The sequence below is a fragment of the Spea bombifrons genome, chromosome 2 (genome assembly GCF_027358695.1).
Source record: "Spea bombifrons isolate aSpeBom1 chromosome 2, aSpeBom1.2.pri, whole genome shotgun sequence".
NCBI lineage: Eukaryota > Metazoa > Chordata > Amphibia > Anura > Pelobatidae > Spea > Spea bombifrons.
The window spans coordinates 34044888-34065401 of record NC_071088.1 but is presented as its reverse complement, the minus strand read 5'-3'; the positions used below and the strand labels follow the sequence as shown (position 1 = coordinate 34065401).

At 44.9% G+C, this 20514-nt stretch overlaps 1 protein-coding gene across 1 annotated transcript in view; it reads right to left on the bottom strand.

Moving 5' to 3' along the window:
* Window positions 1–20514, bottom strand: part of LOC128474981 (uncharacterized) — a 164057-nt gene that overhangs the window by 56521 nt on the left and 87022 nt on the right. Inside the window, exon 8 of the mRNA XM_053457435.1 lies at window positions 8566–8604. Within this exon, the coding sequence (XP_053313410.1) occupies window positions 8566–8604 (39 nt within the window). The remainder of the gene's footprint in view (window positions 1–8565; window positions 8605–20514) is intronic.

Below are 20514 nucleotides of genomic sequence, written 5' to 3'. Positions count from 1 at the left end.
TGTTTCTTGAACTCTTATCTGGAGGGGAAGAAGCAACCTGTCACTGAGGGTAATGAAGCCTTGCATCTTACAAATGCTGTCTCTCTAAGAAGAAGGAGACACAACTTAATCACTTAAATAAAGATGCTACAAATGGCACCCAATGCCCCAGAGTCTCAAAAAAGCCCAAAAAATACAGCTTTACTTTTGGAAAACATGGCATCGTGTATGGGCAGTTTGATTTCAGAGCTGACTAGTACAACCATGTAAAGTCCGAAATCTAGTTTGGAATGGTGATGCTTGAGTGAGGCAAAGGCTGGATATATGGCTCGCAGTTCAGATGCGGAAACCAAGAACTTCAATGTTACAGTTTAGATAGGTTATCCCACTCTTCAGCTTAACTAATGACAAAATAACTATTCAACCAGCGCAAAAGAAAAAAAGTGTGAGCCCCCTTTCAAATAAAGTGTATACATATATAACACTTTCTAAATTGTAAGATCATTTGGCCATGGCCCTCTGCATCTTAATTCCCCTACACCTTAAATCCTATGTGATGCACTATTTGTTATGTGCTTTTTACCCATATATAGAGCAAAATAGTAAAAGGATACTATATAAATCAACAAATAATAATATGAATAATGAATGAATAATAATATGAATAAAATGCATGTTTCAAATTCGGATATTTTCCGTTTTGTTTTTCTGTACATTGGGTTCAGCCTTTTATTTACGCTGCGTTCAATGCTTGCATAACTGATGCAAATTAAAACTGTATGTAAATATTGGTTGCACCCGCACATTATTGGTATGCGGTCTGACGCGTTCCTGGAAAATGAGCTAGAGTGAAGAGCTCAATAACCCGCTGTCACTGGCAAAAGCAGGTTGTGTCCTTATCTGGGTGTCGCTGTTATGAACAGCGAGGCTAGAATGTAAAGGAAGCTAAAATGCCGATGCCAATAGAATTGCAAGTTGAGGAATTATTTCGGTGTGTACACATGCCTAGATATATATATTTATATATATACCCTGTACGATATCGCTCCGTACACATTGTGCAGACACCAGCTGGATATGCCCGGCCGTATGCTACGCGACCATAAAAATGGTTAAATGAGATAAACTTAAATGAGATAAGACTTCTTAGATCACTAGAGGGATTTCCTATTAAAGGAAGAGAAACGATAATAAAATTAAAACCATGCTGTTTCCCCTTTAATTCAAAACAAGCCAAACCTATTTTATGTGACACACTATGAACGGATTACAATTGCCTATTACGAGTTAGAATCCGGCTCAAAGAATGCGCTCGTTTGCCTGATTTCTTTCACATAATCCTTTGAGCGGGGCTGCTATTTAAGTTTATTAGGAAACAGCGCATTAAAATGTTATAGTTTTCTTTGAGGGGGAAAAGGCAGCTTTCTGGAAGCGGCAGCAGTTTAATAAAACTAAAGCATACGAATCTTGCAGTGTCAGATAAGTTTTCAGTCTTGGTTTATGTCTGTTTGCAATTTCTCTACTCATGCATAAAAATCGAGAGCGTTACTCCATTTGTCTACATATAAAAAAAAAGTTACAAACGTAAGTTTAAAGAGAACTCAGATCGGCTGCTCTGAAATTTAAAGAGAGCAAAGCTGCCATCTTCAGGCTGTATTACACTGACAATTTTCCCCCGTGGATTTCTACGTTGCTGAGAGATAAACTGTTGTAACCTATGCGTTTTATGATGCCCAGCCCTTACCGCCTTCACACGGTCATGATACGGTTCTCAGTAAAACAGTGAAATTAATTAAAAGTCTAGGATGAAAGTGTTAGGGGGTTGACATCTTTATCCAACATTGCCATTGATGACTAGAGACTCCAGACCACAGGTTTGAGATGGAGTGCTAATAATGAGACATCTATTGTAACGCACGTTCACTGGAGTAGAGGTGTTGTGGCTGCCCTGCTGCTGCAAAACCTGGGGCAGATCATCCTACTGGGCCATCAAGCTTGCTGCTCATCAGTGGGCTCTAAGATCTCCCCAAAAGCCTCCAAAACCCTTCTTAGCAGAGAATTATGAAGTCAATAATTATGGGAAGACAGCTGAGACAGGGACCTTGCTTAGGTCAGCGCCCGACTGTTTATCTAGTTAAACTCTCAAGTCTGTAGGTCAATGGCTACCAGCTTCACTCCGCAAGATCTCTCACAGGTCATGTTTTCAGTATCTCCTCATGTCAGCAAAATCCGTATAGGTCTAGATACACTCTGGGAAGGGAAGTAAGTTACTTACAGGATAAAAATCTCCCAGCACATATCTCTGTTACTTGAGCATGCTAGAGAGAAACATCATATGAACTCATATCACACGACCAGGCACAATGTGGCCATAAGAGGCCCCTGGCAAAGAAGCTGAGATCTCCCCACCAAGGAGCCCACAACAGTTTGGGGGCTGATGGGGTGGCTGGAGTTGCTGCTCTACGTCAAACCTAAAGCAGCACGCTCCTAAAATATGTGTTATGGTCAGTCCCGCTGTCTTGGATATCCACTTGTGCCACTTAAACAGCAAATGGGGAATTCGTAAGGATACTTAATTCTGAACTGTTGGGGGTCAAATAGGAAGGGAGCATTTATAGGCACTCCAGTGATGAAAACCCATTTCAGGTTTTCTGTTCTCATTCTGGGCTAGAGTAGCACGGTGAGATGTACTGGATGCTTGTTCAAGATGACTTGGAATCAACTGGCCGCTATGTAAATGTTTTTACAGCAGGACAGAAGATTGAGGAACACGACTTGCCTGATGCTTCCTTTTAACATGTTGGATGGCTTAGAACAGCTTGAACACGTACAAGCGTTTTAATCTTTCATCGCAGTGTGAAAATCGACACAGCCTGAAGCTGTTTATCTAACCTGAGGCCATGTGTAACACCTCCAAAATAAGAAGACACAAAGAAATTAGAAGACAAACTGCAGATCCCTTTTTGCCCAAAAAAACAAACCTGAATACTGCTCTTTTTAAGCAATACTAAAATTAAACAGTAAGACTTTTACAAGAGTCAAAACAAAAGATCCAGACTACACAATTTAAAACGTAAATGTAGAACACACAATGATCTGTGCTAATGTTTGCCATTAATATAACAAAATGTTATATTAATATGCCATTAATAATAATTGCTAAGCTGCACATCAAAAGAAGCCAAACTGCTGTATACTACATAAATCACCAAACGTATTAACCAAATCATTCCATTTACAAAATGCATATTACATGATATAGATACCAAAATATAATACAAAGTATAAAGTAAAAAGGCAGACCCTTATATGTGACTTATTTGATTATTGAAGTGTGCCGCAATTTGGCCTTTTTTCTTTTTGGTGTGCAGCTTAACAATTATGTTACGTTAGGTAATTATAAATGTTAGGAGATGCTTGTTTTAAGCGTTGAACCCAGTTAGTAATAGCTTTATTATTTATCGGTATATAGATTTTCAGTTTGTTGTGCCCTCCTACTTTAATTTTTATAAGTAATGTTTGTTGCTAAGCCTTTTGAAAAGGGGATTTTCAGCACTCACAAGAGGCTAGCAAGCGGGGAATTTCTTTTTATTTTTTAGTGTATTGTGCGTTACACGCCAGACCAATATTGGACATCATTGACAACATAACACCTTCTTCAACAATGCAGACCTGCTACCCCACCACAAGGGCTGTAAAACAACTTGTTAATGGCCTGGGCAAAATTGTGGGCTTGTCTGATTTTCTTAGTCACTATTTCTTTACCTACAGTATCTCACAAAAGTCAGTACACCCCTCACATTTTTGTAAATAGTTTATTATATCTTTTCATGTGACAACACTGAAGAAATGACCCTCTGCTACAATGTAAAGTAGTGAGTGTACAGCCTGTATAACAGTGTAAATTTGCTGTCCTCTCAAAATAACCCAACACACAGCCACTAATGTCTAAATCTTGGCAAAAAAAAGTGAGTATACCCCAAAGTCCAAACTGGGCTTAATAAGCCATTTTCCCCTGATGTCATGTGATTTGTTAGTGTTACAAGGTCTCAGGTGTGAATGGGGAGCAGGTGTGTTCAATTTGGTGTTATCGCTCTCACACTCTCTCATACTTGTCACTGGAAGTTCAACATGGCACCTCATGGCTAAGAACTCTCTGAGGATCTGAAAAAAAGAATTGTTGCTCTACATAAAGATGACCTAGGCTATAAGAAGATTGCCAAAACCCTGAAACTGACTTGCAGCATGGTGGGCAAGACCATACAGCGGTTTCACAGGACAGGTTCCACTCAGAACAGGCCTCGCCATGGTCGACCAATGAAGTTGAGTGCCCGTGCTCAGTGTCATATCCAGAGGTTGTCTTTGGAAAATGGACATATGAGTGCTGCCAGCATTGCTGCAGAGGATAAAGGGGTGGGGGTCAGCCTCTCAGTGCTCAGACCATACGCAGCACACTGCATCGTCTAAAGATGATGCACAAGAAAACCAGGTGGGAGTGTCATGGTCTGGGCCTGCATGAGTGCTGCCGGCACTGGGGAGCTACAGTTCATTGAAGGAACCATGAATGCCAACATGTACTGTGACATACTGAAGCAGAGCTTGATCCCCTCCCTTCGGAGACTGGGCCGCAGGGCAGTATTCCAACATGATAATGACCTCAAACACACCTCCAAGACAAGCACTACCTTGCTAAAGAAGCTGAGGGTAAAGGTGATGGACTGGCCAAGCATGTCTCCAGACCTAAACCCTATTGAGCATCTGTGGGGCATCCTCAAATGGAAGGTGGGGGAGCACAAGGTCTCTAACATCCATCACCTCCGTGATGTCATCATAGAGGAGTGGAAGAGGACTCCAGTGGCAACCTGTTAAGCTCTGGTGAACTCCATGCCCAAGGAAGTGCTGGAAAAAAATGGTGGCCACACAAAATATTGACACTTTGGGCCCAATTTGGACCTTTCCACTTAGGGGGTGTACTCACTTTTGTTGCCAAAGTTTAGACATTAATGGCTGTGTATTAAGTTATTTTGAGGGGACAGCAAATTTACACTGTTATACAGGCTGTACACCAGGAGCATACCTAGAGTATTTGGCACCTGGGGCACATCCTGTATGTGGCAACCCCCCCACACACACACTTTAAAACTGCATAGCTTCTATCATTAGGCAAACATTGATGGGTGTACAACATAACTGTTATCATTAAATACTGAAGCAGACATTGACGGAGGTACAGCATAACACCTATCACTATATACTGAGGCAACAGCAATCACACTCCTATCATGCCCAGGTTCTAGCATGTACTGGCTGCCTGGGCATGATAGGAGAGTGATTGCTGTTAGCAATCATATATATATATATATATATATATATATTAATATTGTTATTGATTTTTTCTGTCCAATTTTGGTGTGTTACTTACTTTTAATAAAAGTGTGGTTGGACCAAAATTGGACAAAAAAATCAACAAAAATATATACATTAACAGACCTCCCGCTCCCTTGATTGACTTTAAGCCAGATAGAGGGAGATCCTTGATCTCCCCAACCGAGCCTGCTCCTCCTGCTGCGGACATTTCTGGGTGTAATTTTTTCAGTGTTGTCACATGAAAAGATATAATAAAATATTTACAAAAATGTGAGGGGTGTACTCACTTTTGTGAGATACTATATTTATTTTATTATAGTGTGCCTTTTCCTTCCCGCCCCAATCGTAATCTTCTTTGCCTCTACTTGGCACAAATGCGTACTAATTGCTTGAATAAATACTCTTCTGTCGTGGGGCTATATAGGAATGTCCATTTAATTTAAATGTGTTTTTTTAATTGTGACATCCTTCATTAAATGATATTTACCAGCAGAACTTATACATAACTGTTTTGCGTATACGTTGGACAAGGACAGTGATTGGTATATATTGTTAACTTATATTGGGATGAAAGGAAACAAACCACTCAAGAATACAGGAAATAAAGAGCATGTATATTTTTCTACAACCCCCCCCCTCCCCTAAATTTCAATATCAGTACCTTTTAAGAGCTCAAATTCCCGTAGGACTTGAAGGCAGCTTAATATCTGCCACTGACACGGCGGAACTGCTTGAATCTGATTTATGTAAAGTAAGGATTTGGAGCCCCAGTAAAATCAAATAGAGGGAACTAAGACAACAGAAAGTTTATTTCAACTGTTACTTGGGGAATTCTTCTTGAAGTTCAACTCTGTCTGGGATTCCTCCAGGACCACCTCTTTATAGAAAACCACAAATGGCAGGTCATTTGGGGTTCAAAGTTAAACTCAAATCCTAAACAAGAATTCTTCTTCTGTAAATATCACTCAGTCCCAGTGGCATGGAAACAGGGACCTTATAGCTGTTAAATACAATTTTCAGTCACCTCCCTATCAGGTTTTTGTATTTATTTTAAATCACATCCAAAGCCATAAAAACATATGAAGGATTATGGGAGAAAGGGGTGGCCCTGTACCACTCCTCCTAGCTGGCAGGACTTAAATACATGTTTTGAAGATTCAATTTATTTGCCCTCCACAATCATATTAATATGAAACACTTGAAAATCTCTCTTTTCAACAAATAATGTTTTTGTCCTTTTATGGTATCGAGAGTGTCCATTCTGCATTGGGAATATACCACTTCTCCTTTATTGGGGAATCTTTTCCACAGTGGGCACATAATCGGAAGTATGTGTTGGCCACCTGAACTTTTTATTTATTAGCCATGATAAAGTGCAACCTGTTAGCCATAGATTAAAGCAGGAGTCTGATGCAAAAACTTTTTCTCGATGAACATAAAATACAGCGCTTTATACGGTATGTATATTATGTAGGTTAGGATTGACAAAAATACGGCTTCCTTGGGTCTCCAGGTCACTTTAATAGGTCTCCGAGGCAGGAGAGTGGTGTTTAGCCACACCTACTACCCACGCAAAGCTCCGCCCACTACCAGTGTGGGGGTTTTTTGGAAACTTTATTTCTGTTTAGAGGTTTTTCACATACAGGTATAAACAGCATATATGTGGGTGATGACATTGAATCAATATGTCAATAGAAAAACAAACAAATTAAGTCAATGGGAAAGCTGTGATTCCCCATTATTATCCTCATAATGTCTAGAAATAGCAGAAATAACTGCTCATCAATGAGTCTGGGAATAACCATAGCCCCACTGAAACACCCAGGGAAAGCACTTAATCCCTCGCCCCTCTTCATTTAACGAAACGACTTAATAGTGGGCACACAGGATGATCTCCAGTTCCTGACTGTCAGCACTTTTGCAGCTATTAGCAAACATAACAAGTTTTTGTGTATTTGAGTTTACACCTTCTGGCAATATATCCAATAAAAACAGAGATGTGGACATTTCTGGCGGGGTGGCAGAGATTGTTTAAAATAATTTGTTTCTAAAACAAATGAATGTGGGGGCATCCCTACCAGATGAGGCTCATGTTGCCCACCTCTTGACATTTGGAGTGTTATATGCATGCCGGTCTAGAGGTGACAAAGTACCAGTGGTCACATAGTACATACATCACTTTTCTGTTTACCACCCAGTGTGAAGTGTAGAGAGAGAGATCCTTTACAAATTTCATAAAGCTTTCGGCCAGTGTACCCTCTAAAACTCAGAGTTCCCACTTCATCATAAAGGGCAGCTTTGGAGGCATGGAATGAGTGAGTAGTTATAACAATCCAAGGTAATTGTTCAAACTGCGTAAGACTCATCAATCGCGGCCCAAATAGGAGGGTCACGCTGGATGTAGCAAGCCACAGAAATCAGGAATTTATCATAGCTCTTTTATGTTCAAAATTCTGAAAAGTCTACTGATTTTTTTAGCACGTTTTGTGAAATCGGATAAGGGATAAATACAGCAGTTTTGAGAGGCAGTTCATTATAAGGGCTGCCACCCTGTCCAACCACTCCTGCTACATTTAATGCTATTTGGGGCTAGCTCTGCCCTTGTCCATGGATAGCCCCGTCCACCCCGCAGCTAGCCTTGCACCTCAAGTGGCTAGGCCCGCCTTTGTGTGTGGATAGCTCCACCCCTCACAAAGCCACTCCCTCAGAGGATGGAGAAATACAGGTGTCCTGTTCTCCAATGTCCCAGTTATGTTTTTTATTTATTTATTTAAAACCAGTATATGTGATTTGCTTCTTTCTTTTATTGATTTCATTTAAAAAATATAATTTATTAAAAATACCTTAATTATCACAATGTCTGGCATGTACACATAACTTTACGGTGATGTTAGTCATATGATGGACAACCTGTCCTAACCCTAAATGAATACAGATATGTTTGAGATCAAAGCAGAATTGTGATAGTTTTCAATAAAAAAAGGAAAATAAACCAATTGCTTCCTTCATCCTTGCTGTTTAATTGAGCAATAAAACTAAAGAGATCCATGGCGTGTAACCTTTGTATATACATGTAAACTAAAGCGGTTGTTTGTTAAGTTGGAAGATTTCTGCCTCTTTAAGAATCACAAAAACCAAGTTAAAAACAAGTTCACGTTATTTATCCTTAAGGAAACACTGATTTAAACCCATCTCTTCCAATAACTCAAGGTTACTTACATGACAAATCTCCAGACAACGTGTTCATCTGTAATCCAGCTGGAAAAGAAAAAAAGCAATAAATTACTACAGGGTAACGGGTGCAAGTGAGGTGACAGCTAGGAGTGTTCCAACCGGTCAGACTGCAGACAGCAAGCCATCTGGCACAACATGCAGGCATTCTCCTGGCTTTTAGTTTCAGTACAGCAGGCTGCCTATAAAACACAGTTGGATATATTGCGAGCTGGCCTGTAAACGTGTCTAAACCAAGATTTCACTTTGTGATAACCTAGACAAGAAAACCACATTTAACAGATGGGGATAGAGAATAAAAAAACATAAATAAAACGATAAAGATATTTTTTTCTTCTTCTTTCTCATCCTCACTAAACAACTCTTTATTTTTGCCCTGAGGAACCAAGAACAAAACTATCAGGTCTGGAAGTATGTGATCTTTTGTGGCATGAAGATCCTGAAGACCATCCTCCCGATATTGAACTTTAACAAGAGATAAGGGGCATTTTACCCATTAAGTCCACCCATTTCTCTTGCCGTACAAATTATTTAACTATTTTTGTTGTTTTTGGTCTTGTCTTATAAAAGGGTTAAATTCAGAAGAACAGGTAGAAGAGCATGTTTAAATTCCATCACTGTTACGGAGAAACGGGGAACCTATGAGAGGAGATAAGAAAAAAGACTGGGTGACTCAAACTTATGGGCATACCTGGGTCTCCAGGTGAGTTTCTTCTTTCTCTGGGCAAGGGAGTGGCATTTGGCCACACCCACTTCCCGCCTACTCCTAACCCACTTCCCTCCCACTAAAAAGGGTCCAGGGTTATCCCTGTCCCTTTACAAAGCAACTCCTCCCCAGTAGGAGAGCTTCAGGTAGCCTGTGATTGGAAGTTCCCAGGTATGCTTACGGGGCAGAACATGAAATCGGGTTCCACCGAGAGTCTCTCTCATCTACCCCGTTCACACTTCCGAGATCTTCAAAGTCTAGCTTCGACTCTATACATGGCTAAATCTACCCCCTTTCATGGCTGCTCCCCCTTCCTGCTACCTATAAAGAGCAGGAGAGGGGGATCTCCGAGTGGCCAGCCCTGGGATGTTCCCAGGCATACATATGGGAGAGATCAGGAGACTGGGAATGAGATCAAAATGAGACTGAAAATGAGTGGGGAAAACTGGGTGATAGGAGAAAGTATACTTTGGGTGACAGATGAGCGAAAAAAATGGGGTTAGAAAAGGGTAACAGAAAGGCCATTGGCATTCCTAATATTAAATATGATTCTATGACTAAATTCTGATTAAACAATAAATTGGTTGTCCTCCATAGCTCAGTTTTCCTGATATATTTCCAATTTTAATTTGCATCAAAAAATGTTTAAGCTTCATTTCTTTCTGGATATAAATTTTCTTTGCAGTGTATTGTAGTAAGGTTTCAAAATGAATGCATTATTCTTTAAAGTATTTTTTATTTTATGCTAATGAATTTTAACATATAATTAATTAAAATCTGGGACACCGCAATTTCCATTACATTTCCAATTATTATTGCACAGTGAAGTTGAGATTGTATCGTCTGTATTTTGTCCTGTCATCGTTCAAACCCAATTTTTTATTTGTTGATCTAAGAATCTTAAGAAAAGTAAAAAGATTACAGGAAGAACACAACTGTTTTATTTTTTTTCCCAGTTGTTATACAAACCCTTCTACTGGGAAAAAAAATCAATATTAAAATCCACAGAGCACTGTTTATTCTATAGAAACACATTATCCTCCGGACTTTATCTTATAAATCATAAAATGGACATAATTGTTTCTTATAAAAGATATTACATCCATTAAATGAAAATCAGAAATGCAAATATAGGGCATGTATAAAACTACGTCAGAAGCAAAATCCAAAAATCCCAGAACAAATACAGTTTGGTATTACCGTATTTGCTCGATTATAAGACGAGGTTTTTTTCAGAGCAAATGCTCTGAAAAATACCCCTCGTCTTATAATCGGGGTCGTCTTCTAATCAGACCTCAAATAGAGGTCTGATTAGGAGACTAAGATCCAGATCCCCCGCACCGCTGCAGGGGACCTGGATCCTCCTGTCGTCGCCCCCCCCCACACACACACTTACCGGTGCTTCCGGAGGTGAAGTTGGCAGCGGGGGTTTGTATGCGTCCGTCGCAAATACCTTCCCCGACTGTCAGAGATCATTGTTCCAGAGTTCCTGATCGCTGACAGCCGGGGAAGGTATTTGCGACGGACGCATACAAACCCCCGCTGCCAACTCCACCTCCTTCCGGCTGCCGCGGAATGAGACGTCAACCCGCTGCCCCGGCAATACACCAGGAAATTGGAAGCACCGGTAAGTAAGTAAGTAAGTAAGTAAGTGTGTGTGTGTGTGTGTGTGTGTGTGTGTGTGTGTGTGTGTGTGTGTGTAGGGCATTTCTGGAATGCCTTACACCCCTATATGCCACTCTGGCACTTAGGGGGTTAAAAGGCATATTATGGGGCAGAGTGGCATATAGGGAGGTATAAGGCATTTCAGGAGGCAGAGTGGCGTTAAGGGGGCATTTAATAGTGCATGCTGCCTCCTGAAATGCCTTATACCTCCCTATATGCCACTCTGCCCCATAATATGCCTTTTAACCCCCTAAATGCCAGAGTGGCATATAGGGGTATAAGGCATTTCTGGAGGCAGAGTGCTCTATATAATGCCTTTTAACTCCCTTAATGCCACTCTGCCTCCTGGAATGCCTTATACCTCCCTATATGCCACTCTGCCCCATAATATGCATTTTAACCCCCTAAATGCCAGAATGGGATATAGGGGTATAAGGCATTTCTGGAGGCAGAGTGGCACATAGGGGGTCAAAAGGCATACCATGGGGCACAGTGGCATATAGAGGGTTAAAAGGCATATCATGGGCCACAGTGCCATATTGGTGTGGCAAGCCTGGGGGCAGATGTGCGTAACTGGGGGACAGGTTGGAAAATACAATAGAAAATATAAAAGAAATAAAAACAAAAAAAAAATATTTTTCTCAATCATAGCTTTTATTAAAAAAAATAGTTTACATGAATTAACATTTACTTTTTTCCTTTAGGGTCGTCTTATATTCAGGCTTTTTCTTTTTTTCCTAAGTTAATATTCAGATTTTGGGGGGTCGTCTTATAATCAGGGTCGTCTTATAATCGAGCAAATACGGTAATTATCAGGAAACACAGAAACTCCTGAAAAGACCCCTTTAGTTTGGTAGCATCACAAATTGAATTAGTGGAAAGAAAAACTTTGAAATTCTCGGTTTTCTTAACAGCTATGCGAGTCCACATACCTAGCATTAAAGCGACAGTAGTTTTTTTCAGAGATCAGTAAAGCAAGCAGTGTTTGCTTCCTTGATGCTCTTCATTCCAATAAATTAGACATGTTGCGCTCACTTTATACTAAGGTTAACTCCTTACCTCCTGGTACGCAGCATCACCAGGTGTCCTGTGCATGTGCAAGGTGGACTGGCAGGCATGTGGTATGGCACGGGCCAAGCTGGAGATGGGTCAGTGCCTGCACCTGGCTTGTAAAAGCATGTCTAAGCTGAGCCATCCTCAAGCAAAATAATGTCCTCCGAGACCAAGATGCTAAATAAGAGGAATGGTTTGAGCCATCTTGTACTACTTCAATCTGCATGAGCAAGGCAGTGCCAGGAGTTGGGCTCAAGCCAATGCCGGCTCAGCCAAATATTACCCATGTATACCCTTCCAGTCCATTCTCTGTATTCCCAAACCCTGCTGCGATCCATAAACCACTATGTCCCACTAATATGCTAAAAACAAGCCAAACCAGGTAGAGCCAAGCAGCTCCACAGAGACGTTTGTTCACTAAAGAGACAGTTGATAGGAGAGTAGTGGTTTCGACTTTTTTAGTTCACAACTCGTTATGAAGGGCCAACACTGGCAAGTTTCTCTTACATGAAGAGCTGAGCTGGTCCTGTACAATGCATATTTCAATGTGTGAGGAGACTTTGATGAAACCGCACTGGTTCAACTACGCATGATGCAGTGACAGCCAAAGATTGATTGCTAGGGGTTGCACGTCACAGTTAGCATGACTTTTCTTTTGGTATGTAATAGAACTGAGCTAGGAAAAAAAAAGTGTGGATAAAAAAACGATTTCTCTACGTACCTCCCTATCACTGCTATTAAATGCACAGATGAGCAATCCGGCACTGAAACAGTTACAAAACCGTTCGTTATAAAACAAAGTACAGTCTGCTGTTTCATAGCAACAGTGTTTGCCCAGTGCCGCTTAGCAAAACACATTTTTCACAAGGCGCCCTCTTTTCGATACTTCATTGCATGGCCATACCCCTTAACCCCTTCAGGACCATGGTATATTCAACCGCATGACCTAAGATCTGAGATTGGCTCAGCAGGACTCATTGCAAGCCGCCGGGCCAGCTCACCCACCTTCACCTAATGATTTGCTTTTCCTGCCTTAATACGAAAGCACAAAATCTGTATTTTCAACACACAATCAAAGCTCTGCCTGCCCTCCCGGGTTCCAAAGATCCGGTTCCAAGCGTAAAACCCCTTTAAATGCTTCCGCCCTGCCTTTGGTTCTAGGTCAGACTGTGTCAACTAATGAAAATTAATTTTCATCTCAGCCTGCATTAAACAGGAAAGAGTATGACAGACCACGCATGAAAAATTTCAGCTTGTCTCCCAGCATAGGAATTAACATCCATGAAAGACATAACCGCCTTCAAAAAAACACAGTGTTAATGTGCACATACCCACGGGGCTCCAGCGTGTCTTTTGTATCGTATCTCGAAATGTTTTGGAGTCAGAAAACTAATAAACTTGCCTTTGAAGATGCTGAAGTGACATTTAAGGGACTCTGGATGTGTGTGCGGTTGTGGGGCGAGTGGGTACTGTGATTGCTCGTCATATCTGACCGAGGCAAATAAAAACACAGCAGATTTTTAGAGTTAGGGGCATGACTGTCGAATGTACCGGCTCGGCGTGGAAAGCAGCGGCTGAAAAATGTGATAAGAAGAAAAACAATTGGCGGAGAAAATGTTCCGTTCCTGCTGCCTCGTAGCTTTTCTGCTCACGTTGCTGCCTTGCATTTGCGGCAAGAAAAATGTTTATTGATGATAACCGTATAAACACTTCGGGGGCCTCACAACAAAAATGAGCAGCCTTAAAAATAGTTCAAGGGGGCGTGTCTGACCGCCGAGAGAGATGGCCGCATGAGCTAGTTGCTCCGCCGCCGCTCGCCTTCTATCCGACGACATCTGACCGCTACACCAGCATGGGGCGAAATAAGAAGACGGTCTCTGACCCCTCACCAGCTGGGGATCGCCGCAGGTCCACCTCGGCCTCTCTCCGTGAATATTTCTGCACCCCGGCGGACTTGGCGTCGCAGGCCTCAGAGGCCTCGGAGGACCACGTGGCTGTTTCTCCTGCAAGCTCTTCCTCGGCTGAGGAATCGGCTTCCACCACGCGCCTGCCTCCACCTTCTCATCCCCCAGAGGTTGTGCAGCTCTTCTCTTCGGCCCCGTGGAAGGCAGACTTTTCGCTCCTAATTGCCGAGCTCAAGCAGGTGGTCCGGGATGAGGTGTCGGCCCTGCGTACTGACCTGTCGGCCCTGGAGCAGCGGGTCCTGGCCCTGGAGGGCTCGGAGACCCAGAATAAACTCGCTCTCGCTACTACGCAACGCATGGGTGACCGCCACACTCATTACCTCAGGGAGCTGCGTCGGCGAGTTGAAGATATAGACAACCGCAGCCGGAGGCAGAATGTGCGGATCAGAGGGGTTCCCGAACCGGATGCGTCGGAGGATGTCTTTGGCCTTCTGGAGGAGATCTTCAACGGCCTTCTGGGGCGCCCGTTGGACACCCCCGTGCCCGCGGACAGGGCCCATCGCGCTCTGCGCCCTCGTGGAGATCCAGGGTCCCCTCCTCGGGACATAATTTGCCACCTAACAGACTTCCGCCTGAAAGAAAGCATCATGGCCCGCGCCAGGGAGGTTGGTGAGTGGTCCTTCCGAGGACACCCAATTTCCTTCTACCAGGACCTCTCTGACCTGACGCTTCAGGCGAGGCGGGCACTGCGTCCCTTACTAGCCGAGCTACGGCGGCTCCGCATCCCCTACCGCTGGGGCTACCCGTTTGCCTTGGTTATCAGGCATGGCAACAGGTCCCTGACTATCACGCACCACCACGACATCCCTGAGGTGCTGCGCCTCTTGGCCCTGCCGGATCTCCAGATCTCTGACTGGGTGGATGTTGATGCCCTTTCTGGTCGTCCTCTCAACCCACTACCCGGGCCGCGCAGACCTCGGCGCCCTGACCCTGTGAGACGACGATCTCCACCCGACCCTTCCACGCACTCTCCTGCTGTACTGGCCTCTCGCCGCTTAGGCCCTATTGAGGAGTAGAGGACTTTCACGCGTATTGCCTGCTCCGCCGTTATTAACGCCGTTTATTCTTTCGTTTATTCCTTGATTTGTTTCGTTTTTGCCCTTGCTGTTTTCGTTTTCCCCTTTTTTTTTTTTTTTTTTTTTTTTTTTTTTTTTTTTTTTTACATGCACGCACTTACTTGAACTCGCATTAGTCACAGCCACTGCGGCTGGGGGCGCCTTGCTCGGGCTCTGTGTGCACTGGTTGCCTCCTCTCATGCCTTTATGTCTACCTGTCTATGTATGTATTTATTTATTTATTTTTATTTTTAATTTTTTTTTTTTTTTTTTTTTTTTTTTTTTTTTTTTTTATGACCTATGGGCCATACACGTCCCGCATCGCATCTCTCTGTTTTACTTTATCATCTGTTTATGATTTACTGTCTATGTATTTTATGTTTTGCACTGCTGATGTGGCTGGGGGGCACCTTGCTTTCGGTGCTGTCGGTTCCCCCGTCCTTGACGCCTCTGAGCGGGTGGCGACTCGGCCCCTCGCCTGGTTCTCCGGGCCATGCATGCACCACATCACGTCCATATGTATGCCTATACACGCTGTTCATATATGTCCCCCCCCCACTTACTTATCATTATTTATTTATTTATTTTTTTTTTTTTTTTTTTTTTTTTTTTTTTTTGCATGCACGCACTTACTCGAACTCATATTAGTCACAGCCGCTGCGGCTGGGGGCGCCTTGCTCGGGCTCTTATGTGTGCACTGGTTGCCTCATCTCCTGCCTGTCCCTGTGGGCCATACGCGCACCACATCACGTCTCTCTGTATTATTATTATTATTTATTTATTTATTTATTTATTTATTTTTTTATTTTTTTTTTTTTTTTTTTTTTTTATTTTTATCTCTTGTTTGTGCTTACATTGCTGTTATGATTGCACTGCTGATGTGGCTGGGGGGCGCCTTGCCTTCGGTGTTGGTTCCCCCGTCCCTCTGAGCGGGTGACGACTCTGCCCCTCGCCTGGTTCTCCGGGCCATGCACGCACCACACCACGTCTATCTGTATGCCTATACACACTGTTTTTTTTTTTTTTTTTTTTTTTTTTTTTTTTTTTTTTTTTTTTACACTACGGCTGGGGGGAGCTATGCTTCTGGCGCTGCTACGTGCGCGCTGGTTACCTTTCCCCTACCGCCTCCGAGCAGGTGATGATTCTGCCCCATGCCTGTACTTACAGGCCATGCGCACACCACATCACACTTATCTCTCTACCTATGCATAATGTATGTATATATATATGCCTGTTTTATTTATTTTCTCCCCATGACGTTCGGCCTCTCTATCCTACGCTGATACCGTTGAAGGCATTTTGTTTCTTTTCAATGGTTGGGTTCTGACTTGCACAGCGGTCCTCTGATTGTCGATATAGCTATTAATGTTTTATCTAGTAAAGAGTGGCGGGCGGCGGCCCGCACCTGGTTCACTCATTTTTGGTTTTGTGTTTCTTTTCTGTTCTGTTTTCGTATTTGGTGGTTCCACCTTTCTCGTGGTCTCGTCTGTTCCCCTACACAGAGACGCCCTGTTGTTGTCGGGTGTATAATACCCGTCGGGCGTAGTTGGTGTTTTTCTTTATTTGTCCTTCACCTTACCAGGTCCCTCCGTTCTTTCTCCCTTTCTTCCTCCGCCTTGCTCCCGCTTCTTTTCTTCCCCCCCTCTACCCTTTTTTTTTTTTTTTTTTTTTTTTTTTTTTCTTTTTTTTTTTTTTTTCTCTCATGTCGTCTTCCCATACACGTGGGCTTAACCTTCTTTCGCTCAATGTCAAGGGTCTTAATACCCCTGAGAAACGCTCCTCCCTCTTCCGAGATCTCCGTAGGGGTCGGGTAGACATCGCCTTTATTCAGGAAACTCACTTCTTGGGGCCTCGTGCTCCCCGGCTCTCCTGCCGCTCCTACCCCACCAGTTTTTTCAGTAATAACCCGACAGCGAAGGCTAAGGGGGTAGCGATTATTTTTTCTGCCCAGGTCCCCTTCAAAGCTCTAGACGTTATAGCGGACTCCGAGGGGAGGTATTTACTGGTTAAGGGCACGATCGCGGATCAAACGTACACGTTGGTGAATGTCTACCTCCCTAACCGAGGCCAACATATCACTCTTCGTTCTGTCCTGCAAAAACTCACTGGCTTTCAGGAGGGGATTCTAGTCCTGGGGGGGGATTTTAATGTGGCGCTGTACCCGGCTTTAGACACCTCTTCCGGGTCCTCACGGACTCCTCGCCATGTCCTCCGCAGGATTCATTCCCTCCTTACTACGCACAGACTAGTCGACTGCTGGAGGGCTCTCCATCCTAATGTGCGGGACTACACTTTCTATTCCACGCCTCATAACTCATATTCCCGCATCGATTTCTTCTTTCTTCCTTGCCACTTTGCCACTCTTCTTCGCCGTTCTGCCATTGGGTCGGCTACCTGGTCGGACCATGCCCCTTTATCTCTTTCCCTGGCTTCCCCCCTGCCCCGTCCCACTGGGGGCTCATGGCGTCTCAATGAATCTGTTTTATCTGACGTGCTGGCCCGCTCTGAATCGCTCGAGGTCCTCCGCTGTTATTTTCGGGAGAACTTGCTCCAAGGTACCTCTGAATTAATGGTCTGGGAGGCGCACAAATGTGTAATTAGGGGACATTTTATCAAGGAGTGCTCTCGGCGCAAACGCGCTGAGCGGGAGAAGATAGACAAGCTCTATACTGATATAGCCTTGGCGGAGCAGGCGCACAAATCTTCCATGTCGGGAAGCGACCTGCAGCTCCTCTTGTCTCTTCGGGGTGAGCTGGCCTCGATTCTCAACCGCAGGTTGCACAACTCCTTTCTGAAAACCAAGGCACTATATTATGAACATGGCAATAAGCCAGGTAAACACCTGGCTCGGGCGCTACGGGCTGTACGGAAACCCACCTATGTACCCAAGATCCGCTCCTCGAGTGGTCTCCTTCACTCGCACCCGTCTGATATCTCTCGTTGCTTTCAGAGTTACTATGAGGGCCTCTACAATCTCCGCACGACCCCTCCGGGCCCCTCCCTTCCTAGTCAGTCAGCGGACGTTAGGTCCTATTTGGCTAAGACTATTAAGCGGACTATCTCGGCGGACGACGCAGCCACGCTAGACTCCCCAATCACGCTACCTGAGTTTCTCTTGGCCCTTAAGTCTTCTCCGGCTGGGAAATGCCCCGGCCCAGATGGGCTTCCTCTGCGTTATTACTCGGAATTCAAGGACGTTTTGGGTCCTCACTTTGTGAGTGCCTTTAACTCCATCTTAACTGGCACTAGTATTCCGGATCATACTCTGTCGGCCTCGATTACCCTGATCCCTAAAGAGGGTAAAGACCCAGAGCAATGCGGCAGCTATAGGCCAATCTCGCTTCTGAACGCAGATCTGAAACTGTTGGCCAAGATCCTGGCTAACCGTATTAAGCCCTTTATGTCCTCTCTGGTCCACCCGGACCAGACCGGCTTCATCCCTGGGCGTGAGGCTAGGGATAGCACTATTAGGGCCCTTACACTTATGCACTACGCCAAGCACACTGCCACTCCGACTATATTGCTTTCCACGGACGCAGAGAAGGCTTTCGACAGGGTGGACTGGCCTTTTATGCTGTCCACCCTGACGCACATGGGTTTCGGTCCTGGTCTGCTGACCTGGATTCGGTCCCTGTATTCTACCCCCTCGGCTCGTGTCCGTGTTAACGGCTCTCTTTCGGGTTCCTTTGCTATTCGGAACGGGACCCGGCAGGGCTGCCCGCTGTCCCCCCTGCTTTTTGTGCTTTCTGTTGAGCCCTTCCTCCAAGCTGTCCGGATGAACCCCGACATCTGTGGGTTACGGGTCGGGGGAACTGATCATAAGATTTTGGGTTACGCAGATGACCTCCTCTTCGTTATCACCCGCCCTCATGTCACTCTCCCGAACATCCTCCGGGAGTTTTCCATATACGGCGCCCTCACTAATTTTAAACTCAACGCCTCCAAGTCTGAAATACTGAACGTGAACCTGGCTCAAGAGGTGGTCTGTCCCCTGAAGGCCTCCTTCCCTTTTGCCTGGTGTAGCTCTAAGCTCAAGTACCTGGGGACTTGGTTGACGTCTGACTTCTCCCAACTGTTCCACTATAATTTCTCCCCTTTGCTGGCCACTGTCCGGTCTGATCTACTGTCCTGGAAGTCGTTGACGATCTCCTGGTTGGGTCGCATCAATGTGCTTAAAATGAACATCATGCCTCGTATTCTATACCTGTTTCAGACCCTCCCTGTTGCTATCCCTCCCTCTTTCTTTGCCTCTCTGCGTGCAGCTTTTCTGCGGTTTGTCTGGGGCTCTCGGGCCCCTAGGGTACGCCTGGCTACGCTGATTCTCCCCAAATCTAAAGGCGGTTTGGCGTTGCCCTGTCCCCGCACTTATTACAGGGCATGCCACTTGTTACGCGTTATGGAATGGTCCCATAGCCCTGCACATAAACAATGGGTGGCCGTGGATTCTGCTTTGCTAGGCCTTCCTGCGTCCTCTTTGCCGTGGCTCCTGTCTCCCACTGCTCGGGGTGTGGCTTTGCCCCATCCCTTCATACGGGCTACCCTTGCGGTCTGGTCCCAGGTTCTTAGGAGGACACGGCTATCCTCTGTGCCCTCGCCTCTGACACCAGTTAGGTATAACCCTGACTTCCCTCCTGGGATGAGTGGTGCCTTCCTTTCGCCTGTGTCTGGGGACGGGAGGTCGGAGATCCGCGCTTACCTCTCTGGGGCTGGCCTTAAGCCTCTGGATCAACTTTCTCGCCACACACCCCCTTCTCTTCTGGACGTGTTCCGTTATGCCCAACTCCGCAACTTTGTGCGGTCGTTACCCCGGAGGCACACTCTGTCGCGTGCTCTCACTGTGTTTGAGGACCTCTGTGTTGCTGCTGAGCTCCCGCCTCATGGTGTTTCGCGGCTCTACGGTCTACTCCTTGAGGCGTCTAACCCGGTGCCTCCTACGTTTATGGGACGGTGGGAATCTGCGCTGCAGGTTGCCTTTACGGCGGAGCAATGGGACAAGATATGCGTCCTTACCCACTGTTGTTCCGTGAGTACTGCTGACCGGGAAATGTCTTACAAGCTCCTAGCTTTGTGGTACCGTCCCCCGGCATTGACATCCCTGTACCGCCCTGACGTGCCGAACAGGTGTTGGAGATGCGACGCCTCCCCGGGCTCTCTCCTGCACTTGTGGTGGCAGTGTCCTCGCATTGCTCCCTTCTGGAAATCCGTTCATGCCCAGTTGCGACGCCTTACAGACCGCGAGGTTCCATTCACCCCGGAGTTCTGCCTTCTTTTTCATACCTCCCTCTCGGAACGATGGTTCCGCAGGTCTATTACGCGCCATCTTCTCACGGCTGCTAAGGCACTCATCCCATTACACTGGGGTGACCCTGCTCCGCCTACCTTCAAGGAGTGGGTCCTCCGGGTTGAGCAAACGAGGGTCCTGGAGGAATTACGTTTACTCGCCACGGGTGCGGAGGCAAGATACCAGAAGACCTGGTTTTATTGGCTGGAGTTC